This window comes from Cardiocondyla obscurior, linkage group LG06 (assembly GCF_019399895.1).
Source record: "Cardiocondyla obscurior isolate alpha-2009 linkage group LG06, Cobs3.1, whole genome shotgun sequence".
NCBI classification, from domain to species: Eukaryota; Metazoa; Arthropoda; class Insecta; order Hymenoptera; family Formicidae; genus Cardiocondyla; species Cardiocondyla obscurior.
In genome coordinates this window covers 4,273,015-4,300,376 of record NC_091869.1, presented here as the reverse complement: position 1 = coordinate 4,300,376, position 27,362 = coordinate 4,273,015, and the positions used below count along the sequence as shown (strand labels likewise).

The 27,362-nt window shown below is 43.2% G+C and overlaps 3 protein-coding genes across 4 annotated transcripts in view; 2 read left to right on the top strand and 1 right to left on the bottom strand.

Annotated features, from left to right (window-relative positions):
* The window catches only part of LOC139103573 (putative fatty acyl-CoA reductase CG5065), a 31,713-nt gene extending 6,460 nt beyond the window's left edge, over positions 1–25,253 (bottom strand). The window contains exon 1 of one of the 2 annotated variants that reach the window (XM_070658407.1): positions 25,150–25,253. Coding sequence is in view for 1 of the 2 variants with exons in the window: in XM_070658406.1 (XP_070514507.1) it covers positions 2,172–2,377 (206 nt within the window). In the remaining variant the exon portion in view is untranslated. Of the gene's footprint in view, positions 1–2,171; positions 2,598–25,149 lie in introns of those variants that run through there. The other variant, XM_070658406.1, reaches the window with a different exon arrangement.
* On the top strand, positions 14,466–21,152 carry LOC139103591 (uncharacterized). Its single transcript, XM_070658437.1, has 4 exons — positions 14,466–14,977; positions 15,680–15,796; positions 18,525–18,639; positions 19,314–21,152. The coding sequence occupies exons 1-4, from the start codon at positions 14,883–14,885 to the stop codon at positions 19,344–19,346; spliced, it is 360 nt and encodes a 119-aa protein (XP_070514538.1). The 5' UTR covers positions 14,466–14,882; the 3' UTR covers positions 19,347–21,152.
* Positions 24,538–27,307, top strand: LOC139103590 (uncharacterized). Its single transcript, XM_070658436.1, has 5 exons — positions 24,538–25,274; positions 25,709–25,822; positions 25,899–26,021; positions 26,126–26,221; positions 26,921–27,307. Exons 1-5 carry the CDS (start codon positions 25,183–25,185, stop codon positions 26,922–26,924), a joined length of 429 nt encoding a protein of 142 aa, XP_070514537.1. The 5' UTR covers positions 24,538–25,182; the 3' UTR covers positions 26,925–27,307.
* The last annotated feature ends 55 nt before the right edge of the window (positions 27,308–27,362 follow it).

Genomic DNA, 27,362 nt, shown 5'->3' with positions numbered 1-27,362 from the left:
GATAATTAATGACGGGGCCGATCACACGCACTTAATTTCGCGTAGCTCGCATCGCACGTAGACGCGCACCCGACGAAACAAATCAGTTTTGAAATGCGGAGGTTAAGTCCGATAATGCACTCATGTTTTTTTAAAGCGTGAATTATCTTCAGTGACCTTGCGTCGTACATCATGGAATTTGTCTCGACGGCGTTTATTTATACATAAGCGAAAAACACATTTTATTTTTTTTTTATGGCGCCGACGGACCGCGGAGAGTGCACGAGATCGGTCGTCCGGCAATAATTAATAAATAAGCCAGTGCGCTTAGTTCGAGCGATCAAAGTCATAAGTTCTTCTTGTTAGATCGTAACGAGAAAATCAATTTCGCGAATGATACCGGATCTGGGAAAATCCGATGCCAGCCGGTCTGTCACGCCGAAGGCCGCTCGATTGAGCCTAATAACGACACAGACTGATCCCCAGGTCATAAATCCGCCGAGTGTGGAAATAAAAAAAAGAAAAAAAAAAAAAGACACGTTGACAGCAGAGTAACTATTTTACACTTAGCTTAGACTCGCGGACTCGCGGAGAAAAATTTCTCACTAAAATACCTCAATAGTTATCAACTTCGACAGGCGAGTGGATTGATGAGTGGCTCTTTTTCGATTGATCGTGATTACTTTGTTGATTAGTTGGTTCAAGTGGACGCGGAGATAATCGAGCTCGTGTCAAGCGAGCATTTCGTATGCATATATGCATATATTCATATGACACTACTAGACAAGAACAAGCGATAAAAAAACATTTATTCAACATTAAAATTAATCTGTGAGTTACAGTCAATCGGTGCTAGGTTAATTAGGTTCGACTAATATTGTAGCATTTATATACGTTATTTTTCAATGTTTCAACGTTTGCGAGCACAGATGTATGTCCTTTGCACGGGAAGGATTAATTTCGCCGCCGGCCTCGTCGCTGTGGAATTGCACGTGGTTGTACCTGGGAGAGCGATCGATCGACCTATACACTCCGAATATCGATCGGCCGACCCTACCAGAAGTTACACTTTCCGCTTACACATACGTGTGTAAATATCAGTGTAAATCTTGACTATTAAGATTAAAATTAAACGCGATAGTCTCGAGGCACAGCGTAGAAAACGTACTTTTACCGAGTGAAAGACTAAGGCGGGATATCGCCTCTTTTCTTCGAAGGAAAAAAAAGAAGCAGGAGGAAATCTCTTCTTTTTAAACAGATGAAAGTTTTCTCTATCTCGAAAAAATTTAGAATTTCTCTCGGCGAACATAATTTCACGTCCCGTTGGCTTTCCGTGAAATTAATTGTAGCGCAGCGATGTGTCCCTTGTTTTTTTTTTTTTTCTTTAATTGCGCGAGAAAGATGCAGATCCCTTTCGTGTCCATGTGCATTTTAATATTAATAATAAACGACAACTTCGATCTGCGTTCTTCAACGTGACGCACTGGGCAACGAGAACGAGATTCGCTGGCGGAAATTTCGTCCAATTTTTTTTTTTTTCTTTTTTATTGTGCTCTTATCTTATCGCGATTACAGGCGGTTGTAATGCAGCGAAATTCTCAAATCACAAGTAGCGCGCCGCGAAGTATAGTTTGCGACGAAATATTTCTCCTATAACGCGGAATCGTGCCGTTTCTTTCAATCGAGAACGTCGATAAAGCGTGCCACTGGTCTCAATAGGGGTGGAAATCGGACGGCGTGGTTGCGAAAGGTCGAAATAAAAATAATACGAGACAGTTTCGAGACGGTTCACCAGAGCGGATGTTAAAAATAACGTAGAGGTTAATTTCTACATAAGAAACATTAACGTCTTAATTATCTTTCATTATTATAATTATAATTATAATAATTTTTTTTTTACTTTAAAAAACAGGAGAAAATATATAAGAGCTCTGGTTCGAGCTCAATATTAAAGTTAGCAACCGTCGAACATTGTCTCACACTAAGCTCCAGAAGTCTTTAAACCACAAGAATATTTTTGTGGACACTTTTGCTAGTTTTTACAGGATAAGTTTTAACAGATAACAGAAATGCTTCACCTAGAATCGCGATGACGCGAGCACTTTCAGCGCGCACCTGTCATAACACAGAGCCGCTTACGGGGCCGATACGCGGGTTTCGTCACGTGTGTGCGTGTGCATGTGTCTACTCACAGGGTCTCGTGCGCGTTAACAATTTCCGGCGGATCGGTCCGCTCGGCGGTCGGCTCCACGACGCACCCTCTGCTCCTTTCTCTCTTCCGCTCCGGCTGCGTCGAGGTGTCTTCCGGTCCGCGTGGTTCCGCGCCGCGGGTCCCGGAGCGCGCCCGCGCGTATTTCGACGACCTGATCTCCACCGCCGGCAGAAACGCGAGTGACATCGTGACCTCCCCCGCCCGCGGATCACAACATCGGTGGCTGCCCGGACGAGGGGGGTCCCGGGCGCGCCCGCCACGTGAGAATCCCCGGAGGGGGTGGTCGGCGAGGGAGGATTTAAATTCCCTAGCGATTTCGCGCGGCTCGCCGTGTCGCGTTTCACCACCGGACTCGTGGTCCCCGATCAGCCACCTGGACCTTTTCGCCTATCGCAACGGACCGTCCCAACAAAAGGCGCGGCGATCCCCCAGCCTCGTCACTGTCGCGTCGCGAACTGCCGTGTGCGACCTGTACGTCACGTTACCACGTCGACCACGACGGCGGAAATCACGTGCTCGCACGCATGGGGGAGTAGCCCGACCTGCGTGAAGGGTTGCGCGCGAGGGGGTTAAAAAAATGTAGGTGCTCTTTCTCCCGACCGAGGCCGCAAAATCGATCTGCGCGCGTTCTTGGCTGCTTCGTCGCCGTTCGCACAGATCACGTTGCCTGCGATATTTTACTCGGGGCGCGCAAAACCACGGCCGTAAAATAAAACTAACGGACGTCGAGGTCTAAACGAAAAATCCTTTTGCTGATGAAAGTCTTACATGTGAATTTTCGACGTCTGGAAGCTGAGCTTTTGCAAACGTTGAGGGAAAAATAAAGAAAAAAAAAAAAAAAAACTAATTTGAGAAAATCAGAATAGCTGCAATTTTCTTCAATTTATAGATATGCACTTTGTCAATTGGGATACTCACCGCGAAATTACGTCAATACCTCACGCGTGATTTTGCACGCATCACAGGTATTAACGCTCGAAGAGTGTCATTAAAGAGACTCGCAGCGAAATTTAGATAACGCTTATTGCTAAGTATCGAAGCGCGTGCGGTCGGCACAATCATCCGCTGATAGCGACTGAGTAGCGGCAATTTATTATCCTCATTATTACAATTAATTAAAAACGGAAAAATTACTTAATTGGTTGATTTAAATGCGAAAGTATGGCGTACCGGACGTAGTGCGCTGCGTGCCGGGCCAAACTCACTTTGAAGAACTTCCCGCTCAACACTTCAGGCACCCATGTCGTCACGCATTAAACGGAAGCTGTAATTGAATCTGCTGGAGGCAGCTGCTGTCGTAAACTCGATTGCAATCCGAGTCCTCGCTTTGTACGCTCGCGGAGTTATTTTCTGACAACATCCGCTCGCGTCCCGTCATGGGAAAACGATTTTATCCGTGTACCCGGCCGTGTTTGTAATCTACATCCGCGCCGACGGCTTCGCACTGACAAGACGGCGCGACCCCGATGCGAAAACGGACGATCTCTCTCTCCCCCAGAAGTCGCTCCGTACACCTCGACGCTGCACAAGTAACGACGGGGAAAAAGGGAAGAGAGGAAAAAAAAGGGAAAAGAAAAGGAAAAAAAAAGAAAAAAAAAACATTCAACGATTTACCTGGCGCGGCTGCATTCTTCGGCCTGCGATACGGCGAAAGAGGTGGGCGAAAACAAGGGAGGGGAAAGAAGGTGAGAGCAGAACGATAAGCGACGCCACTTTCCTTCATCTCCTGCAACGAAAGTATTATGCAACCCGCGGGCCCCTCCGCGCCCGGGCGAACGCGGAAGAACTTTCTTCGGCTGCATTTACGCAATGCACGCGCAAATGCACTTGCCTTCTCCTTACCTGCGCCGTGACTCTCGCCGTAAATCGCGAGCCGTAAAACCGCGCCTGTTCGTCGCACTGCAACTTCTGCAACTGAGACACGAGCCTGATACATGTCTATTTTATAATATTTTTTAGTATTGAAAAACCGCTCCTACTACCGAGAGTTTAATTTTGACGATTGCCAAGTCATGCCCGCGCGAATTAAACAATTTTGCAATAATTTCGATGTAACGCGTACTTTTTTAATCTGCCGACCGCACTTAGTTACGTCGACAGTCGAATTTATTTCGTCGATGTTGGAAGTGATAATTAAAAGGGCCAAGATCCGTGCAAAAAGTTTGATAAGTATCGAAAGGCCGCTTTGGCTTTTAATTAAATTTTTATTCAATTCAGGTTTATTAGATAAGATATTATTGAAAGGGGAGTATTCCTAAAATTTTTTATTTAAAAGAGTTATTTTATGCAGCAAGTTGTTTACGTATTGTGCTCCGTGGAAAGACATTTGCTTTATAAGCGTGCAAAACTTGAGATCGATTGCTTTAGCGATTATTAAATTATCTCTTTTATTAATCGAGAAAATGTAGCTTCGAGAAAAATACATTTCGAGGGCAAAGAATTTTCCGCGTAACGATTTTATACTTGCCGACAATCGCACGTTATTTGATGCGGTAACAAAAAAAAGAATTTGCGTTCTTATTTTAGCCTGTATCTGTAGTATTATTTCGATCGTGCCGATGGATCAAAACCATCTGTTTGAATATGATAACTCTTGCGCTACACATGTTATTTCACAGATAACTGCAGGGAATTTAAAAAAAAGAAAAAATAATAATTTATTAAAATCTGTGGAGGATTTTGAGAAACTGTAAAACGCTTACACCTTTCTGTTTCCCAAAGAAAGTAATTTTTCTTCAAAAATTACTTCTCCCTGCAAATTATGTTATTAATATTTTTAATATTTTAAATTTAAATTTAAATGTCTACAATATTGGACATTGCTCAAGACATTTCTATTACTAATTGATATATTTCTTTTGTTTTTTTTTCTTTTTTCTTTTAATCGAATGTCTTAACTCTTCCGAGCAAAAGAGGATAAAAGACGCACTCTTCTTAACTCGCAAATAAAATCAAGCTAAATTAAATTTAAAATCGAACCTCGCTGGAAGTTAATTCCAAGTTAGTAATCGAAGAAACAGTTTTCACCGTAAGATTTCATTTTCAATCGTTAACCGCTGGAAAGCTATTAAACTTAATAAAGCGGAAGAAAAGTTAATCCCAGCGTGACGTTCGCCGGCGTGTACGCGAATTGCGACTCGGAATAGTCCGGATGCGATTTCTCAATAACAATAATTTCGAAAACCGACGGCGCCGTACAGGTGTCGGCGTTTTCGCTCTCGTTTCACGTGGGGTCCCACTTCGTAAATGCGTATTCGCAACTTCGTCGAGTGCGCGAGGCAGGTGATGGAGATATCGTGGCACAATTACGCGCGGCTATTTCGAAATCACCGGCGTCTGGTTACGCGCGAAATGTGCCGGGACGCAAACAACTAACGCAGGGTAGAAACAACGCGCGTCTACGTCAGCAAATCAATGGGACTCGCGGCATTTGCGCGGCCCGATAAGCACGCGGCACGCGCCGCGCCGCATTATCTCTCCCGGAAGAAATCGAAAATATTTTTCATCTCCGCATCGTGAAAGGCCGCGCCTCCGACGGTGCGGCCTGGAATTCCGGATGTCGAGGTGTTATTTATTTCTAGACGGAAAGGCCGTATCCTCTGTGCCGTATCCGATATTCCGCCGTATGCGAGACGGTTCTTGAATCACGAGCAAAATAATGCGCACGAGTAGCGAGGAATTTTTAAATCTTTTTCGAATCTCTTCTATTCTCGAGAAACAACAACTTCTGAAGCGCCTCGTGAGATGTAAAGGGTAGCAGGGGAGGTACAATGACGTTAGATCTGGTATGCCTCCATCGGCCGGTTTCCGAGAACGCGATTCATTTACATGCGTTATTTCGAGCCCGCGATACCATCTCGAACGATTAATCATTTGCTACAAGGATATCGTGTATGCATTATGCTGTTACATATTATTCAATGAAGCACGTAACCCTCTTTGAACATAAAAATTGTTTCTTGCTAGGGTACGAGGACGATCAAAGTACGTGCGGCCTTTAAATAGATTTATCCCGATTAAATTTTCACGTTCAAAAAATGCGTGTTTTCGCATACTCGCTATTTGATTTTTCGTATCTGCTATTTTTATAATTTTTTTAAATTGTTGATAACATACGAATGCATAGAATTAATTAGGATTCATTGTTATACATATATACAAAGTTTAATTAAAAACATTAAAAAAATTTTTACTTACAAGAATTAATATTTGTATTAATAAAACAATAAAAATTATTAAAATTAGTATAATTAAAAGAAAGTGCGTTCACGCTAATCTTCGAGTGTGCGCGCGTAAATTTTTTTCTTTTTTTAAATTGCATCTCTCGGACTTTCATCCGCGGTGAAATCTCGCTGGACGTGACATCATTAAAAAAAATTGCGGTCAAATCGAGTATTTTGATAGGCGCGCAAATACGCGCGATACGGCCAATTGATCGCTCTCGATGGCAGATTGCATCCGCTATCACTGCTATCTCTCCGATTCATTTGCGTTTCCCTCTCCCTCGTCTCGTTTTTCACCCTCCTCGTTCACCACCCTCGCGCGAAGCGTTCCACGCCAACAATCCGCTAATTCCTTCGAATTTATTACATCATTTTCATTCATCCGCGCCCACGTTCGTGCGACAGCTTTTACAAGAGCGCGTCTCCTCCTTTTTTTATATATATATATATACTTTCGCTCCTTACGTCGCTGGCGATCAGCTCCTTTCTCCTCTCCGAGCGACATTCGCTCTCTCACTCGCGCCACTTGAAAAAACCGAGATGATGTAAGCGTCGCAGACACATCGATCAAACACACCTGATCACCACGCGCCGAAATGGAATGACGCACCTGTAACACTTACGGAGAAGCGGCAAATTTCTTTGCTGTCTCCTCTTTTTTTTTCCTTTTTTTTTTCTTTCTTCTTTTTTCCTTCTCTCCGCGCAATGATCTATCACGCGGGTTTCCCATCCCCTTCTCCTCTGAAAGAGACTGACGTCCGATTATTTCGCGCGTAAGACACTTCACAGAAGTGGCACGAATTCCTCAGCATCCGCCGTCCCCGATTTCATCATGCTTACGTTCCGATCGAATGAAGCGACGCGCATCGCTATTAAACGAGAGGACCGCGGCTATTTTTGGTCCAACGCGACGTCACTTCTTCCGCGTGAAGTCACACGGAATGAGAGGATCCCGGAGAGTTGCTTGACCGAGCATGGACTCGGAGGAATTTCGTTTGAGAGAGAAATACAAATTAAGGATCGGGTAATCAGGAAGCTCTAGCGTTTGCCAAGTATCGCGAGCACGAGTCCGAGAGTTTCGCCGGGGATGCTTGCACGGGCTCGCAGTCTCGCTTATCGCGCAGTAATATCCGATGCCACTTATCAACGTTTTTGCCGGTTAATCGACTTTCGCACGAGACTCTAATCCCGAGCCGCTCGTGCATCTCGTACGCCAGGCACCAAAATAGAACGGGTTATCGTGCCGCGACCTAACGCTCGCGGCGCCGAGAAAAATAGCGCGGTTATTAGCGTCTCTAATTAAAATGGGGAAGGAGGGAGAAAAAAAAAATCTCCCGTTATTTTCCGCTGATTTGGATCATCAAGCGTTTGCGAAGCATCCACCTGTACTTTGCAGATAAAAGGAAAGCAAGGGTGGAAACCGTCGAGCGCGATCAGCAGCGTTTACTCCTAAAATCTTTCTTTTTATTTCTTCTGCAATTAATCTTTTTTTCTTTTTCTTTTCCGTTTCAAAAAAAGGTATTTTCTTTGCTCTTACGCTTCTCATGTACGGTTACCATTGAGTCGTTTTAGATGAAATGTAATGAAGTGCGCTCAATGATAGACTCAACTCTCGCGGCGAGTGCGCGGACGCATGAAGGAGCCGGTTTTTGCGACCTAACGATAGGATCGTCTATGGTGCTTTCGAGCAGTGAACGCGCGCACAAGGTGCCATGACGTAATGGGAAGTTTCGCTAACGAGGCGGCGCGTATCGCCGATGAGTACCGCGTCATCGCGCTTCGGTATATCGCGGCGTTCGCGCGTTAACGGCCGGAAAGGGATGATCGGATCCGCCTTGGCTCATAGCGCTTCTTTTTCGAAATCGGCCAGACGCTCTAATGCGAATCGCGCGCGGCGATGCTGGTCTGCGCGAATATGAATAATGCTAATTCCACGGCGAACGGACGGCCATTTCATTAGCCTACTTGGCATTGGAGCCTGGACGCTAATTCGCACGGTCATTGAGTTAATGCCGTTCCTCTATATCGGTCATAGACATTTTCAGTGCTCCATTACCATCGACAAGTGGAACAATGACATTGCCGCGAAACGCGGCGGGAATCGCTTAAGAAACACCTTCGCGCAACCGGACATCGAGTTATAATTATCGGCCGCGCTTTTCTTATCCTCTCGGACGTGTTGCATAATCGGAGGGGAGTAATCTCCGGCTTACCCGACGACGGCGAGACCGGCGGGAACCGGTAAGAAAGTAATTGATACGTAACATCGGCGAGGGAACAACAAATAAGTATCGCCCAGACGCTCGGAGGGGCCGCTTATCGCGCTGCGATAGCGATAATTCAGTTTGACGCGTTCGTGCCTGTTTGTGTTTATCTAAATTATCTGCTTGAAATCCGCGGCATAGTAAAAGCGTAGTTTCTCACTTCGCGTCGCCACGGGGATGATAGAGGCGCGAAGCGGAGGCGCGATACGCGCCGCTATTTCGTCATTTCATCAATTCCTCCGTGCTTAGTCATTGGTATCTCGACGGCAGGCCGAACGCTGTAAATTTCCTGCCGATATCGGCGCCGTGACGGGCAAGATTGTGGGCCAAAGTAGGCGTTTGATGCCTCCTTTCCGTCGGCTATTGATAAAATGCCGATCGTATCGGGGTGACAAATTATGCTACTTTTTAGCGCGACGCTCCGGCGAATAAATAAGCAAGCGGCTCCTTCGTCTTGGCACCTGTTGCATCCAAGCTCGCACCGAGCTGATAATTCTGCCGCGTTAAGTTTCAAGCCACGTTCCGAGTCGACATTGTGTTCTTTTCTTTTAAATGCGTTATAAATATTTATCACGTTGCTGCATATATACATTTTTTTTTTATTTTTAATTTTTAATTTTTTTAAATAAATAATATTTAAATCTTTCCGCCGCTAAAAGTTTTTTTTTTTTTTAATAAATTAAATTGGGAAACTAGATCAGATTCGAAATGTATTACGTATGAAAAATAATAATATTCGCGTATGATCAGTTAATGCGTCACACTTTTAATCGTTGAGCTTATCATTAAGACGACAGAAATCTCTTTACTAATCTGCCATCGATTTTACGATATCTAAGTAGAATCAAACGGTCTACTTTGCACGTATCGATGACTAACAATAAGTAGAGAGTTACGTGTACTGTATATAATGTGTGTGTATAAAATTGTACAAATTACGTCGTTAACTTCTGAGAAAAGAAATTGTCCCTATCGCTTCTGCTTTCCTCTTCAAATTTACGTATGTCACTTATATCTCGTTTCACGAGAACCGAGTAATGACTTTTTAGGAATTTTATCGATTGGCTCGATTCAGGAAACCGATTAACACTTTCGGAGGGAAACAATATACATTCTGGAATGTAAAACAAAAATATTTGGCTTCGGTTTGTCTCTCCCGGGAAGAGAGATATTTCGTTTGCTTTCGGAGAATCTTTCGCGTAACGAGCAATCAGCATTCTACGTAGATGATTTCTAAGTTCATAAAGACCCGCAGCGACTGAAAAAGAAAGAATTAAAAAAAGAAAATAAAAAATACTTACTTTATCAGTCATTTTGTTTTACTTGATCAAAAATGTAAATGTTAAAGTTGTTTTTATCTGCAAATTTGATTAAATATTAATGTTGTTTTTATTCATAATATTTATATAAATATTAATGTCACTATTGTGCGTAAAAAAAAAGCGTGTTTTATTTAATATAAAATTTAATTTTAAGTTTTACTTATATTAAACTTGTGGTTACTTCGATTTTTCAACGTATTCACAAATCGAGTATAAAAAAACACATCGAAACTCTTAATACTTATATTTTTCAAAGTATCTCGCGAAAATTCGGAATTATGCCAATAAATTCGAGTCTGATTAAAAATATCTTTAATCCCGGCGGTATCAAATATGATAAAACACATTTACATCTTTTCGCAATTTAGATCGCTACTGTTATAATCTTTTAATTTATTTTAAATATTAATGTTTTTACTGTCTAAATACAGATCACTAATTATTCAGATTTACTTATATTGTTTGTTGACCGAGTTTACATAATTTTATTCACTTTTTCTCCCTTTTTTTTTTTTTTTTTTTTTTTTTTAATAATACGGAAAAAGTGATAACGGCATTAAAAAGTTAGTTGAAAAATACGAAATGGAAGAGAACACGAATAATATCTAATGTAATAACGCGAAGTAGCGAGACCGCCAGGGACAATTCCAGCACGCTCGAAACATAATCGTGCACGCGAGCCGAAAGCGCGCGGATATGCAGATGAGAAATACGAAAACATTAATATTTACGGATTCCTTAGCGGGCTGCGCCTACGTTCACCCTCCAATCGGTTTCTTGCTCGAGTTCCGATACGATGTTTCACATCTTTTATTAAGTAAAGCGCTTCCACGTAAGCGTAAAACAGGACGGATTTTCGCGGCGGCTGTTCGAGAGATTCTCGTTTTCCAAACAGTTTCAGACATCGCGGAAAATTTTTGCCACCGAAATATCAAAGTATGCGCTGCTGCAGGCCTGATCGGGCTTACGGCGATGCGTGGTTGAAGGCGACGTACGCGCGCAAACATGCGATATATGTAGTATCGCATAAAAAATATCGAGTGAAGTCGTGGGAAGAGGCTAAAAAAGTTCGAACGGTATCGCACATTGTGCACTCGATGTTTCTCCTTTTTTTTCATGATTATCTCAAGAACAGACGGCAATGAGTTGGTTTTATTACATCAATTACCTGAGTACTTGTCGTAATTCCGTTATGCAGGGACTTAATGATTGAATTTAATTGACGACGATAGTTTAAAAATAAATTAATAAAAACGGATCTTGTGTCATTTTTTAATTTTTTTTTTATTTTTGGTGTTAAAATTAAAATGGAAAACTTAGTTTGACGATAGGTGATAAAGCTAGTATTATCTTACGCTTGCATTGTCTCGGAGATGTTTGTGGGAATTTGGGCAAAGTGCAAGAATGCATCGCAGGTGACTGGCGCGTGATTCATGATGGGAATAAATTACCGCGAAGGAGGCTGCCGAGCCGCACAATACTTGAAGAAGCAATGCAAAAAAAAAAAAAAAAAAAAACGAAAGATATTTTATAACGGCTTTTTCATGGCGTTATTGTCATTTCGAAAAGAAAAATTGCGCTAAAGAATAGCAATAATATTAGTCGATGACGTCGCTTTTATCGGAAGATAATCATTTTTTAGAGACTCTTGAACTTACCGTGCTGGGCTACAATATCCCTGCTTGGATAAAAGTTATAACGTAATTATTATTATTAATTATTAATTATTATCCATGTGTCAAATAAAAAATAAAGCCCCCGCACGAATTTTGATTAAATCAATTAACAATTATCCATCGGATACTTTATCCCCAATGCGATTGGAATTTCCCAAACTTTGCGGGCCCATGTATCGTGATTTCGCATCTTATTCCGGTGGCGAGCGGAAAGATGACGTGCACAATCGCGGTCATATTATCGAAGCTTCACGACAAAACGTTCGGTCCTTATTTTTAGTCCGAAATTTATATATCGCGGTGCGCGGCGATAAGCGGTCGTGAACGCTCGGCAAGTATTAATTTGCGCGTCGACCCGCACGGGATTTTTGCGATTTAAACGCGATAAGGTAGCCTAACGTAATCGGCGGAGAAGCTCGGGTAGCGAAGTATAACTTTGGCGTTCTATAATTGTCGTATATATAATTATTTATCATTATCTTCGAGGCGCCGCGTTTTGTCGTGAATGCGATACGGAGTCGCGAAACAAATCCGCGCAAAGTTCACGGCTTTCCGTGCGAAACCAGCTCGACGAGCCACGTGCTTAAATGTTGATCGGCGTTATATACGAATTAAGAAGCCAAAACTGCGCTTCGAATTATTATTACGCTTGCGACAGCTTCTCGTTTAGAGTTAAATAATTCAAATAGTACGCGGGGATTGTCTCTCGCGAGCTTCTTTCCTGCGAATCGCAGACGTCTACGATACCATCAATCTTCCGGAGTCTTTTGAACTATGACGTCGCTCGGCAATTACGGCGAATCGCTCTTTATGCGTGTGTTAACGCTTTGCGAAACTTCTAACGATTAAGTGTAATATCGTGATAACTGACGGCCAATTGAAGCGAGCATACAATATTAGCGTGGCGAGTTGAAAATAGATCGGCAGTCATCGGGAGTAGCCAAACTTGATAACCGCGCGTCTGCAAATAGACCTCGGGGGATTGCGAATGTGCCTGTCATAAAATTGTATGTCATATTTCCTAGTAGCGGGAAGGTATTTCCCTCCCGTGTGTGTAGTTTACATTTACGTAAGCCCGGGAACACTTGAGACGAGTGCGACGGAACTTACCTTCTTTCACGGAGCCGCGTTGATCCTCGGGAAAACGAAAAGGGAGTCGCGCACCCGTCCAATTTCAGTTTCGACGATGAGTGGCACGAATTTGTTCCCGATGACGGTAATGAAAGCCATCAGTTGCAGTTGCGCGTTCGCACCAAACTGAGACTCGATCATGTCGCGTAAGCAAATTTGTACACCTTTTTGAGCGCAAAAAAGTTTGTCAAAAAGACGAAAAAATGTTTGCATAAATAAAATTCTAACACAAAAAAACTTGTTTTACTATTAAATAATTTATGATTATAAAAACTTATACATCTGTGTCAAAATGAGCTATAGTAATCTTGTATGACAAGTTTACGCCTTTTTTTTCAAGTATTAATGAAAGGAGCTTCATCGAATAATCAAGAATTTTTCTTTAACGTAACTTCTTCTCTCGAAGGTTTAATCAAAAAAGAAATTACTTTGATCTCTATTTGTTCTACGTATTACTGAAAAAAAAATTTACAGATTTAAAAATAAAAAAAAAATATATATATATATTTACGTGTGCGGAAAATAATTTAAAACCTGGTTAAATAAAAGAAGCGTTTCTAATCGTACGTTTCTTTAACATGCTTTTTGCAAATTTTTTCCGCCCAAAGAGCATTAATCTTGCAATAAAAAAAAAAATTAATAACAATTCGTGAGAGATAAAATGAAAAACGAAATATGAGCAATTTCGAAATGCGCTGCAGACAATAATGTTTTTGTATTAATTTTATTATCTCTATATGATATTTATTACAATAAAACTTTATCAATGATAAAAAATATAATAAAAAAATATTAAAAAATAAATAAACAAAAAGATTGCAGCGATAAAAATAAACATAACAAATATAATAAAAAAAAACTTAAAAAAAAATTATATATATTTACAGAATATAAACTAAAAAGTAGAAAAAATTTATCTTACTGACGATATAATAATTTACACCAAGATAAGTTAATAATAAATTTAAAATAAAGATTGGTAAGTGACTTAGGATCACAAGTTTACCTCATACAATTATTTATGAAATAAAAATCAATCAACGAAAGTCACGACCGTTTAAATTAAACAATTAGAACGTATCGCTTTTGTTGAAATAAACGACGGGGTCATACTTACGAAGCTACAAGACGGAATCTTAAAGCGAAACCTTTATCCTACCTTCACTTTAGCGATCTGGATAGCGCGGCGTCGAGCGTTACGCAGACTCGCGTAATTTGTGCATTACACAAAGGGCGTAATTAAAGTTTTTAAGTACGCCCCGTCGTAATTAGTTTCAAAGTACTTGGCCAGCACCGCCTCGAGCTAATTCCGAGTCCGGCTGATTTTTCGCGCCCAAGGAGGGCACGGGAAATTAATATACGGACCGGAAGTAGCCACGGCGCCTATCGCGGCGGAATAATCGCCGGCTGGGACGATATCACCGTGACGTTCTCATTGAACTTTACATTGTCGGAATTATCGGATGCTCAAGTACCGCCTTATCGATTGCCTGTACGATTGCACGAAGCGCACCCGGGATCCGATCTGGGATTTCGCGGCGTGTGTCACGCACGTCGATCGACGTGTGACGTGGGTCCAGAGGTACCAAGAAGAAGAAAAAGGCGGCTGGCCCGGGGGAGGAGGGCCGGGAAGGAGGGGAAGAAAGTACATCCGCGAGTTTAGAAAAGAGGGCCGTTGAGCGGGTATACACATTGCGTAAAAAGCGAGGGTGGATCCGACACCGATGAAGTGGGAGACGGGTCTTCGTCGTGGCGACAGCGTGGGGATAGGGAGGGCGGTAACGCTGGGTATATATGCCCGATGCGGCCGAGACTAGCTACAGTTCACCAGGAGGCAAAATCAACGTAAGAGGAAGGATCGGGTGCAACGCGCGATCGTACTCGTGGCATCAGTGATAAAGAAATAGGAAGTTCGTAGAGGGACTATTCGGGATCGAAGGAGCCAGGCGCGGAAGAGAGCAGGGAATAGAAAAAGGCCACCGATCGGTATCAAGATCGCTCGCGGATTCTCCCCTAGAGCGATCGACTCCAGCTCCCGCACGTCTCGTCGGAACTTCGCCGTGGTGCGCGCCAAGATGAATCTCTCGTTCAGCACGCTGATCCCGTGCGTCCTGCTCGTGGTCCTGCTATCGGAAACGACGCACGCCAAGCCGTACGACTATCTTATGAGGTACGGAGAAGAATGAAATTAGATCCCGGCGGGGGGAAGAGGAGTCTTGAGCGGAAAAATCGCGGCCGCACCGCGCCGTACGAACGCGTATAATCAGAGAGTCCGCACGGTTCGGAGTACCATGAGGCAACTTCGTAAAAAATTGCGACACTCGCTTTCTCTCCGAACGTCGAGATCCGAATTTCTGCAACCGTCGCCAATTTTCACGATGACCTTACGCGGTTGCCGGATGGCTCTCGATCGATATCGCGCCGCTATCCCCGCGTGCGAAATTGGATTTATTTGAAACAATTTCATTGGTGCAACAGATCCGCGATCGGCAGCGCGATTAATTTAATGCGGGGGCTACGTGGAAGACAAAGCGGCGTAATACCGCGTCGTACCCGGGCGTTCTCGATCGCCCGTGAACGAGGCGGCTGACTTCTTCCTCTCTGAAACTTTGCACGCGATGATAACGTGTTTGCTGAACTTAGCCTGAAGCTTTGTCGCGTACGCTCTCGTGAGATTAACGCCGGCGATTGAGGCCTTTCTTTCTTTCCGCCGATATTAAAAGCCACTGCAGCTGCGGACGGCCACGCGGATCGTGAAACTTTTCAAAGAATAGTCTTTAAAAAAAAAAAAGAAAAAAAAATACCCGCTCTCGATCTCCGATATTAATACGACGAGGGAATAATTTTAATAGCGTGTCGATGCTTGTTACAGACGCCAGAAACGTCAATCCGATCAGAGGTTGGCCGAAATCGAGACGCTCCTTGCGCTGCAAAAGCTCAAGGGCATCATTGTTCCCGTAGGACTCGGTGTAGTGGACCCTGCAAAAATGTAAGTTCGCACCCAATCTATTTCGAGAATTAACAACAGAACAGAAAGAAGAATATAATCGATTCACAATCAGATCGCTCAAATCAATTTGTTAAACTTCCAAATGTACTTTCGACCCTAATTGCTTTCTTTTATTTTTTTTCTTTCCTCTTTTTAATTAAATTCAAAATATTTTAAAGAAAAAAAAAAGAAATGTTATATATTGTCCAGGTTTAAAGTTTCGTCGTTGAAAGTCGTCGAGCTCAATTTAATTGTCACATTAGTAGCTGAGACGAGATTAAACGATACCTAATCGCGAGAAAATTAATCGCATTACGATAAGACTTAATATCGTTAGGGTTTGTAAAATTTCTTAACGCGCTTCCAAGCCAGAATCGCTCGCGTAAAATTTTCCGTCACACTGAACCGCGCTCCGAAAGGGCGAGAGAGATTTTTATCGAACGTCATCGAAAATCGCGCCGCGATAAGCGTTACATCATCCTTGTTATAACTCGCGTAATAATTTAAAAGCAAGCGGCTGGCGAGTCCCGGGGGGCCGTGTTCGCAGATTTGCCGGCTTTTATCGCGCCATCGCGAGTAATACAAACGGGGTTAAATAGTCACGAGAAAATTAGTCATCGCGATAAACGTGCCTCCGAGTGTTCCCTCTTCGCTCCGAGAATCCATCCTCTTCTCGAGCGTATGCATATTGCCGGCCGATACGATATATTCTTCCCCCCCGGGCATGAAAATTCACACTTAATCGTTATCAGCGGTTACATTTAATTTCTCCTTATCACGGATTTTTAATTTTAACAGCAGATAAAGAACGTTTTATAAATAAAAGAAATGCCTAATAGATGCAACGTTCCGCGTCGTCGCGACGCCGGGATGGATAATCGCGGCTGCACTTGTTGCGTCATTGTCGAAAGTGGGTCCCTTCCTCGAAAATACACTCGTCTACGTCAGTCAGATAAATTAATAAGGATGAATGAAAGGGCGGGGAGGACAGGCCAGCGACGTAAGAGCTCGCAATCTGGCGATATTGAAAAATTAATAATGCACGAAAGGTAAACGACGTTCCAGGCGCTCGGAGTTCTCCGAAGAGCGCGTTTCGTTTTCTCGGGGAAAAACGTCGAGGGAAAAACGTGCTTTTCGACCGGCAGTTAAGTTTAATATTAGTAATCCAGTTCCGCGACATCGACGCGCGCTGTTCGATTGTAAAAATGTCATGAAACAAGGAGGGAAAAGAGGCGCGCTTCACGAATTACAGATGCAACGCTCGCTGCATAACGTAATCGCATCGGGCTGCGATCGACGAGTAAAGGAAACTGGGATGAAACGTGGTTTTTTCCGACGATAGTAGAGACGTCGAATAGAACCTTTAACTGGGTTACTTCTTGTCGAATGCCTCGTGAATAAATTTCACGATCCAGATGTTGTTCCATACCGCCCGTCGCCGCCGTGGCAAGGGCCGCTTACCGAGCGGCGCGATACCGCTTACGTCTCGTTACCGCGCGTAAATTAATTGACGATATTTACAATGTCAACGACGTGTCCGACGCCCGCGTGCGTAATTAACGCGCAACACGAACGTCGCCGGGCGACCGCGCCGCGTGCTCCCACCGATGATTGACAAGCCGGCGCTCGAGAGTTGACTTCTCTGCTTCGCACCTTCTATCGTTGCGTAATCGCACACAACAGCCAACGCACTCGAGGAAGGTGGCGTGCTGAATAATGTACGCAAATTAAGTAAAATGGCCCAAGGGTGTGGTGTTGAGAGAATCTCAAAAAGAGCGAAAGCGTCGCGCTCACGTTAAAAGTCAAAATTCCGCGTCCCAAATCCAAATTACACGACGTCAGAAAATTTTTTTTTAATTATAATAGTAATAATAACAAGAAAAAGCAAGAAAAATAAAATAAAAAAAAAGAGAAAAAAAAAGGGAATTGAAGAGGGAACGTATTTATCTATGATCTCTATATCGGGTTTCGTATATTCGATCAGAGCCGCGAGCGAAGAGCGACGCGAAATTCAAGAGGACTCGACCTACGTGCGCGATATTACGGCCGTCTCGTTAATAGTCACCCATTATTACGTAGAGACCTCTTTCCCGCGTATCTCGGCGACGTTATCGGGACGGCAATTAATTGAGCCTCGATAAACAAATTATGCGACGACAGATACTGCCGCGCGAGACGCGTAATTTACGCGCGCAGCACCCGCCCGCTGGCGATAAACTTCGCGCTATTACTTGGCAGATCCTCGCCGATTGCATGACTGTTGCATGACGATTGCATGACTCTTGCGTCGGATGGCGTTATCTCGCTTTCCTTTCGGCACGTAAGCGTGATCGTGCGGATTTATCCGGCACGTGGCCGCTCGCTTTCCATTTCTTACGAATTACGGTCCGTTAACGAAGAAGGCGAACTCAACGGAGGTCGGGAGAAATTTTCGACGACCTGCAGATTGCCTGCCGTGAAATCAATAACTATTGTATTTAGGTTTAATGAGGCGGGAGATAAAAGACGACGAACAGTTCTCCCTAAAACCTGCTTTTTATTTCGAGGCACAAGGCGCAGTCTAAAAAATTGCGACTCGAATTATAAAATTATTTTTAACGGATTTCTTTTTTTTTAATTCTTTTCTTTTGCTTATTTTTCCTGTTCTTTTGTGATAATAAAATTAATGAACGATTGACGAGTTGCGTTCGATTTTTTCACATCGACGTCTTCCCTGTTATGTTTGCAGAGGTCGCAAACGGAGGTCCGTCTCACACGATAATATACGCCAACTGAAGCACATCTTGCTTCTCATTGCTCAAGACGCTCAAGACCAGTACAATCAAATTGGCTCCTCATCATGGGTATGTACAAGAGATATCGTCCTGAAAATCGATGCGTGCATCGTGTAATCTGCTTATCGCGCCCTTGTTTCGTCGCAAATGTTCCTAACTTTTGCGGGAATGATAAGAGCGGTCCGTTATCGAACGGGCCTCCTATCTTTACTCCATTATCGAAACGCGGCGATCGCGAAGCCTCGGGGTGCAATTGTTGCCTCCCTTTCCAAGGGATTTACTCGGGTATTCATCGTGTCGAACGACAATTCACGAAGAAAAATTGACCGGACCGGCGACGCTCGTCACTGAACTCTAATGAACTACGGAACGTAATTAGCGCCAACGCAAAGCCTCTGCAAAATGTGACGTCCGCTTCGTCGGTTCAGTTCTCGTCGTTGGTTCATCTACTGTTCTTTTAATTTTGTAATTTATTTTTTTCTTCTTTCTTTTCTTTTTTTTTTTTTATTTTCCTTTGATACTTGTTTCCTCTTCCGCTTTTTCTTCACGGGATAAGCAGCGTGCGATAACGCGAGACGTGGGACGACTTGAATTACCGTCGCGTTTACATCTCGTGGGCGTTTACGCGCGATCGACGTAAGACTTTACAAGCGAGACACGATGACGCTATCACCCGCCTTCGTAATTGCGAGTCTCTCCTGGCGAGATCGGGACTAATTCTATTTTCTCCATTCTAATTGCAGAAAGAGGATCCGCGGGACTATCAGTTGATTTAATTCGGAGGCTCGGTGTCGCTCGAGAACGAGGCGAAAGTCAGGAAAGTGAGGCAGAACGGAGACAACGGGGGAGGAACGGGCGTGCAAGGAAGAGAGATAGAAAGAGAGAGAGAAAAAGAGAAAAAGAGAGAGAGGAGAAAGGAAGTAAAAAAATAATCAATTTACAAAAAAATCAAGGTACACACGCTGAAGCACGCGGACACCCGTGCACACGCACATTTGATTTCATCTCTCAGCCACGATCCGTCGACGACGCGCCACTACGGACTAGCCTCCGTCCGAGCTTCCCGAATTCTTTATAAGTCTACGCCTTAAGGAATAAGTAGTTAATTATCGACGATCACAATGCGGGAGACCTGGACGGCATCAGCGGGGGATAAACGCGCGAATTACCGTGCAAAGTACCCTTACACGAGGCCGGGGCTGCGCTCTTAATTTAAGTATTCGAGGCTTAACGAGAAAACAGTATTTTACATGTGAACGCCGTATTAGTATTCGCGATAGCGTGACGATTCGCAAGACGCGCTGCTCGCCCAGAGGCTCCGGCGGATTCTAGGTTCTGTTCGCTTTCGTTCGCGCCGATCCGATCCTCGCGAAGGATCCCGCGGCAAGATGCGACCTGGTTTCGCTTTGACGTCGTCGGATTTAGCCGGCTCCAACGGCGCATTATGCGAAGCGCCTGGATGAAAGTCTCGCTAAAAGATGCAAAATCGTGGTAACCGGCTTTTCTCGGCCGCGTTCGCCTCTTCTAACTTCTTCTTCTTCTTCTTTCCGCGCGACTCTTAAGCAATCGCGGCATCCGCGTGATCGTTCGGCCTTGATACAAGCGAGCAGCTTCAATTCCTCAAAAGTTGATGTCTTACGACACGAGAATCTCAAGTGCGTCATGTAATTTTTATTTCGTCGCCGATCGGCTGAATCCGACGCGGAGTTTTCTTGCGTGATGTAACTTTCGATCGTATTGTCTCTGGATCGCGAGATGTGAGCGGAGAACGGTCGGAGCCCGCAGCTGCGATCGCGAGCGACGTCCGCTGAGAGAATCTTGCGACGACATCTTCAACGTTCCCTTCGATTTAAGGCAAAGATTGTTTCCCGCGGACGATTTAGGTCGAAATTGCAAGTCTGCTTCGCGTCTTTTTTTTTTTTTTTTTTTTTTCTTTTTTTTTTTGCGCACGAAGTACTAAGATTTAACGCTAATCGTGGATCTTAAAGCCCTTAGGTCGCGACGCGAGCGGCACGTATTGCATTCCGGGCTCAGCCATGAATTCTTACTTAGTTTTGTATTTTTTTTTTCCTGTTTTTTTCTTTTTTTTGTTGTTTGATAACGACGAGAGAAATGATAGGTATAGTTTAAGTTAAATTAGAGGAACGTATCAGCTCACCGATGGGATCCATCGCGATGGCGATGGGCCGAAAGAAAGCCACGATGAAGTTTAATGTGATGTTATCTCAACCAGTTTGAGGCGACTTTAATTTACCTTAATTTAAGTTTGATTTTTGAAAAAAATTACTCTAGGCTACACTTAGTATTAATTGGACTTGACTCGTGCTACGCGAGTCCACGTTTCTTATTTATTATTTATTTGTAGCGCCTACTGTTTTACGTATTTATTTATTTATTGTCTATTTATTTATTTATTTATTTATTTATTTGCCAGACATTGTGCGCGAACGCTAAGAGAATTTGTTCCTGCATCGGGTGTCGACATCCACGATTTCCTTCCCATTTATTAATCACGTTGAATTTCGTTCAATTTTAAATGTATACGCAAATGTGAATGCAATAAAAGGAATTAATCGACTATTTATGCAAGTTATTTTGGTCTTAACTTTTTTTTTTTACCTCTCCCATTACATTGTCGTAGGTTACGTACTCGGACATTGTCCGAGCGACAGCGATCGCCATTATTTATTTCGACGACGAGGAACGAAAATAAATACTTCAGACTAAAACTTGATAGACTGACCTCCAAAATTCAGGCCTATCTTAATTATTTTTAATTTTTTGAGAGACTTAATTCTGAACGTCAGCGAAGCAGTTCGTTATTAGAGACGGAAGTCTGTGTTTCCTTTCTTTTTTCACATTGTTTTTTTTGTTAATATTTATTACAGAACTAAAATGCAGAATTATAATTTTCGTTTATATTACCATCAATTTTAAAACTCGCCTCTATCTATCATCTCGTCTGCGTTTATCATTTTCATCATTTTATATCATTTCTTTGTCTCTTACATTCTTATCTCTATTGTAGTTTTTCTTTGCTTTTTCGATATTTTATAATACTCGCATAAATGTTTACCTGATATTTAATTATTTATACAGTCATCGGATATAATTATGTAACTTTCACGAATTGATTTTCCTAAAAAGATTTTAGTTGCGAAACTCATTTAGATAACAATATTTTTTGTCTTCACCTATTAATCACGCTGTTACTTTAAACTGCGAGATTGTGTATCTAGTAAAAGAAAAATTAATTAATTAATGAAATTGATGAAATAGTCGTGCTATTAGATCTCATTTTCTGAAAAGCGTATCTCTGTCACTTTCGCGCGGATGAAGCGTCGTTCGAACGCTGATGATCGCTATTCGTCAATTTCGCGATACGTGGGAAAAAAATTAAGCCGTCAAATTCGCGAAAAATTGGATTATAACTCCCTCTGCAAAAACAGAGCGGAATTACACCCTTTCTGTCGGTAAATAAAATATATATGGAATTTCTCTTTCTCGCGCGTAACATGCAACTTCATTGCCACGTTTCATCACTGTATCATTTCGCATTAGCGCAAACGTTTATGTATCGAAATAAAAATCAAACCTGCCCATTATTATCGAAATTCACACGCGCAAAGAAGAAAAAAAAATCTGTTTGATAGAATAAATAATTAAGGGCTGACCGAGTCGTTTTTAACGCGAGAGAAAGGCAGAGAAAGACGCGTCATAAACGATGGCCCGCCCGCAAATATTAGCGTGAGGTATTGCCAAACTCGCGGATATCTCGCGCCAGTCATAAAATCACAAAGATGTAATTATTCGGCAGAGAATAAGGACCCTTCGACCTGTCGGGGAGGCATCGTCGGGCCAATTATACTTTATACCACTTGCCGCGTGGAAAGGAGCAGCGGCACGCCACGTGATTCGGCCGTGGCACACAATAATTAATATCTGAAAGAAAGATTAATTTCCATCGTCACGAGCGACGAGTAAAAAAGTTCATCAAGCAGAAGTTATAAATTGCTTGAAAGTTTACAAAAATTATACTCGTCGACCGCTCGCTCAAATGATTAAAGAAAGGAAAAAAAAAAAAAAGAAAAAAATGATAGCGAGCAAGAAACTAGCAATGAATCTGATCTTACACTTGAAACTGCTTCAAGGTATAAAATCTAGCTGAAGAAACGATGACAGTTGACAACTTTATACAATCTCGAGCGCGAGAGAACGGACTATGAATTAATAGATAAATTACTAAACGAATTAATAGACCGTTACTCGACTTATCAAATAAAGAAAACATTTTTACAATATTTATCACATAACGCGGTTAATAAAATTAGATGGTAGTGTAATTTACAATGTTTCACGATTATTAACGTCTTTCGCAGCTAATCGTTTCTATTCATATTTCCGCGACGCCTTTCTCGCCGACGTATGTTCCACCGCCGCGCGCGGCGCTACGATGTCGCGAAAATTACTTGAAAATTCGAGGGAGTTTATTCCACTCGGCGCGGTCGAAGTTCTTCCGAGCTCTCCGCTCGTGCGGACGCGCGAAAAAAAATAGTAAACACAGGAAACGAGTAACGCAATCGCCTTGATAAATCTAATGATCCAATCTCAGCGAACGGGGGACCGCCTGATCTTGACTTTCGATTTACACCCAACGCGCAGTCACCCGGTACTTATCAGCCCGCAGATACGGCGCTCATTAAACGAGCTCACTTGCGTGGGCGACCCGCGTTTCGCAATCATCCGACACGCATGTAGCAACATTACGTTACGTACAATTAAAACGTAAATTGGAGCGCGCAATCGTCTTTTACTTTTTTATTCTTTCTTTTTATTATTATTATTCTTTTGCTTTTTTTTTTACAGGAACGCGAGTGTCAACTAAAGCTGTCGCTCGACCGGCGTGTTTTGGCACCGTCAAATCGAATCAATGAAACTTATCACGCGAATTATGAAATTCATACATATCGTCACCCCTTTCTTCTCTCGTTGACGTCAGAAGGAGTCTCGTGAGCGCGAAAGGTTTCGTCACCTCGCGCCGCGTATCACCGTTAATTTGCCAGCGCGGATCGCCGCAAAGGGAATTAACGGGGTACGGACTACTGATCGGAGGAATTTTAAATTGAAAATGCCGGCGCGTGATTTTCTTTCGTCGAAGTGATGCGCGACGTCGAATAGATAGAGGAAATACCAGCCGACGCGCATCTCCGTCGATGTTCTAAAGTTCGTCGCAGCATCTCTGCTTCCGTATACGTCTCCGCGCGATAAAGTTTAGCGCGAAATATAATAACGTGATTAATGCCGGAAGTGGGAAATTAAAAATGTCGAGTCGTAACGATCAGCGGGCACCAGAGTGATTTTGCTATGACGCAAGCTGCCGCTACTCGCCGTCTAATGGCGTCTAATTGGTGCGCGGCTTGCGGAAAGCTCGCGCGCGAAAATTCAGGAGGCGACGAGAAATTGTACGCAATTTAACGGTTAACGTGATTGCGGCATGGGACGTACGATAGGGACGACGAAATCGCAATTCCCACGCGACGGCCGCATCGGGAGGCTTGCATCGCAATCGCCCGCGAAGCCGACTCATTAGCCCAAAAGCCGTTTGCAAATTTTCTTACAACACAATTTGGCCGAGCGCTCGTAAATCGAGCTTAATCATCGGATGCGGCACATAAATTATTTACATTATCTATGGCCAATCAAAGTTTTATATCAAAATGAGGTCAGGAGTTCATTTTCTCGCCTCTACGAAATTGCCAAAGTGGCATGCGGCACTCGATGCGGATTTATAAATTGGATTCCGCATGCGGTCTTATAATAAAACTACTGTTACGTACTTTGCCTTCTCGTCTCTCAAGAAAAAAGGAAAAAAAATATTTAAAAAAAAATATAAAAAAATTAAAAAAAGTAAAAATAAACATAAAAACAGAAAATGATCGATCATGCGACGTAGAAGGCACACTGGTCTGAACTGGAAAATCCGCGGTTACCACTAGATTTCCTCGACGGTGCGAGGAAAATGATTCCGCGTTTCGTCTACGCACAGCGCTAAGGAACTCCTTTGAAATCGCCAAGTTCCTTTAAAACAATAATAATAAACAAATAAATAATAAAAATTAATTCATCGCGCGTAATGGCGGAGCAAAAGAAGAAACGAGAGACGTAGAAGACATCGGCGGCTCTCTTTCATCATCGCTATGCGCGATTATTAATAACTCAATTTGGAGGACACGTCAGACGGTCGAATTGATGGCGAACTCGAATCGCGGCGTTGGAATCCTGCTCGTATCGTTCGGAGATTGCCCAAGGAGCAGCGCCCGGGACAATTCGGCTTGATGCAATTTGCCAAAGGGGAACCGAAAGGCGGGTGCAAAAGCGGCCGGGGCCCGCACGTGCGTGTGGAGGGGACCAAGGATCCCGATATATATATGACGGTGACGTTCGCCACTTCATAGTTTACACACAACGAACCAGGGAACCCTCGACGATCGCGTGACCAGTCCGTAATACTGCGATCTCGCCTGGAGATTCTGGAGAACGCTCGAATTCCTGACCCCAGTTCTTTTCCCGCGAGCTTACCTTCACGGACCGGAAGTCCACACAGCGCTCGAAATGAAGAGGCATTACTTGATGGCGACCTGCGTCCTCGTAGCCGCGCTCCTGCTGCCGGCGCTGGTCCACGGACGTCCTGCAACCCAAGACAAGTAATTGATTAATTTTGATTGGCTTAACTGATTATTTAATTATTTTTATGCACACGTTGCGCGGGAGAAGTCGACTGACCGCGCGAAAAATTGGAAGATCAGTGTTCTAGAGAGCACAGTCCAGCCCCGCGCGTTTTTCCATTTCTCGTTTTTTTTTCTATTTTACATAAGGTTTCTCATGTTCACCACGAGTGTTATTACGTCAGAATAATATTATAAATGAGTTGAGTGTTGTTACATCATGCTGGCTATGAGCGACATGGGATTGACCCTTTTCACCGCGCAAGTTCATTAATTCTCTCGCGACGCGAAGAGCGCGTCGACGATTTTAATTGATTTCTGAATTAAAAACGGAAGCTAAAATTTTTTTTTTTTTTTTTTACTTTGCGCGTTATCTCACTCGATATCTCATTTTTGTTTTTTCCATTTTGCAGTAAGTCGATGTTGAACACGTTGGAGTCACATGTCTCGCAGCACGAGAATCTCTCGCGAGCGAAAGTGATCTCGCCTCCGGTCGTCCCGGAATATCTGTTGATCCCGACTAAAACGTGAGTTAAATCAAATCTAAGTGTCCTGTCGGTTTATTTTGTTGAATCCAGCGCGTAACCGGCCGCATGTTTACAGCCGACAGAGACGGTACTCGGATCAAAGACGGGCCGAGCTCGAGGCGCTAGTGACTTTGTCGAAAATCAACGGCAAGCGGTCGCTGACAACACGAGGAAGCAGACAGCTGGATCCCGAAAAGATGTAAGTAAAAATTTTATTTAAAAAAAATAAGAAAAAAACAAAAAAAAAGTATGTTGTATATGAAATGACAACTTATCAATTTAATCAAATTATAATAATTGCAGTGGACGGCGAAGGCGGTTTGCGGTGGATCGCGCCTTTATCGGGTCAACGTTCACCAAAGCGAAGCGCATCGGCGACGCCACGTATCCTCTAATTAGGTGGGTGTCCAGCGCAGCAATTTATTATTAGATAACGCGAGGAGCAGCGGATCTCCGTCGCGCGCGCGCCGCGTCAGCAAAAAATTGAAGAACGCGTGCGAAAAATCAAGGACATGGCGCGGCGTAGATCACGTATTTTTTTCAACGATCCCCATCGCGCGAACGCGGGCGCGCGCACATGCGTGAATTGCGCTTCGATAAATACGCAATTGCGTAGGTCGTAAATTCGAAAAAGAGTCCGCCGATGCCAGTGAAGAACTACGATGCCGAGAGTGACGCAAGGTTACCGCTGTATCAGCGATGATAAGTCATCCGCGGATTCCCGAACGAGCGCCCGTGCCGCCGTCCTTATCGCGGGGCGCGCGCGCCACGGCGTTTCGCAACTTCGCATTTCGATTCACATCAAAAGAAATTATCAGCAGCGACGATTACGTCCCGGGACGAAAGACCGGGAGAAAGAAATCAGAATTTTTACACTTTACACTTGATATTTAATAATCTTTATACGCCGCGGAGCTTAATGAGTCTAATCGCCGAGTAGATTAACTTCTATCTCTGGACGAATTATAACGACGACTTGTACGCCCCGGGGAATATATATTTACATGTTAATGCTTGAATATTTTGATGTTTTTCCGTTTAATAAATATTAATGCGCCTTGTTACGTTTTATATATATATTTTTTTTTTCTTTTGCAGTTGAGTGAACTGGCTGATAGCGTCCAAGTGCATTTCGCGCCACCGCGAGGGAGCCTGGCACACAAAGGGGATTCTTCGATACATTTCCGCCGCTTTGACGGAGCGGCTACTTAGCGAGAGAAATCGTGGAACGAAGATTATGTTACGTAGCGACATGGGAAACGCGTGAAGATTATCATAGGTTCTTGAGATCGCGTATTAGCTATCAAAATTGCGTAGCTTTGTCTGGGGAAAAAAAAAAAAGTGTTTATATATAGAAGTTTTGATTTCCTCGTATAGCTTTAGAGGCTGAAAGAAAGATATGGTTCAACTATTTATTGCTAGATTATTTATTTATTTATTATTTATAAATGGATTATTTTTTTGAATAAAAGTTGATTAAAACCACGCGCAAACTCGTTTTTTTTTCTTTTAACGAATCCTCCTCTTCTCGTCACATTTT

Coding starts and splice junctions, on each gene's coding strand:
- LOC139103590 (XM_070658436.1), top strand. CDS start 25,183: ATGAAGAGGCATTACTTGATGGCGACCTGCGTCCTCGTAGCCGCGCTC. Junction 25,823..25,898: donor CTGTTGATCCCGACTAAAAC/GTGAGTTAAATC, acceptor GCATGTTTACAG/CCGACAGAGACGGTACTCGG. Junction 26,022..26,125: donor CAGCTGGATCCCGAAAAGAT/GTAAGTAAAAAT, acceptor TAATAATTGCAG/TGGACGGCGAAGGCGGTTTG.
- LOC139103591 (XM_070658437.1), top strand. CDS start 14,883: ATGAATCTCTCGTTCAGCACGCTGATCCCGTGCGTCCTGCTCGTGGTC. Junction 15,797..18,524: donor GTAGTGGACCCTGCAAAAAT/GTAAGTTCGCAC, acceptor TTATGTTTGCAG/AGGTCGCAAACGGAGGTCCG. Junction 18,640..19,313: donor AAATTGGCTCCTCATCATGG/GTATGTACAAGA, acceptor TTCTAATTGCAG/AAAGAGGATCCGCGGGACTA.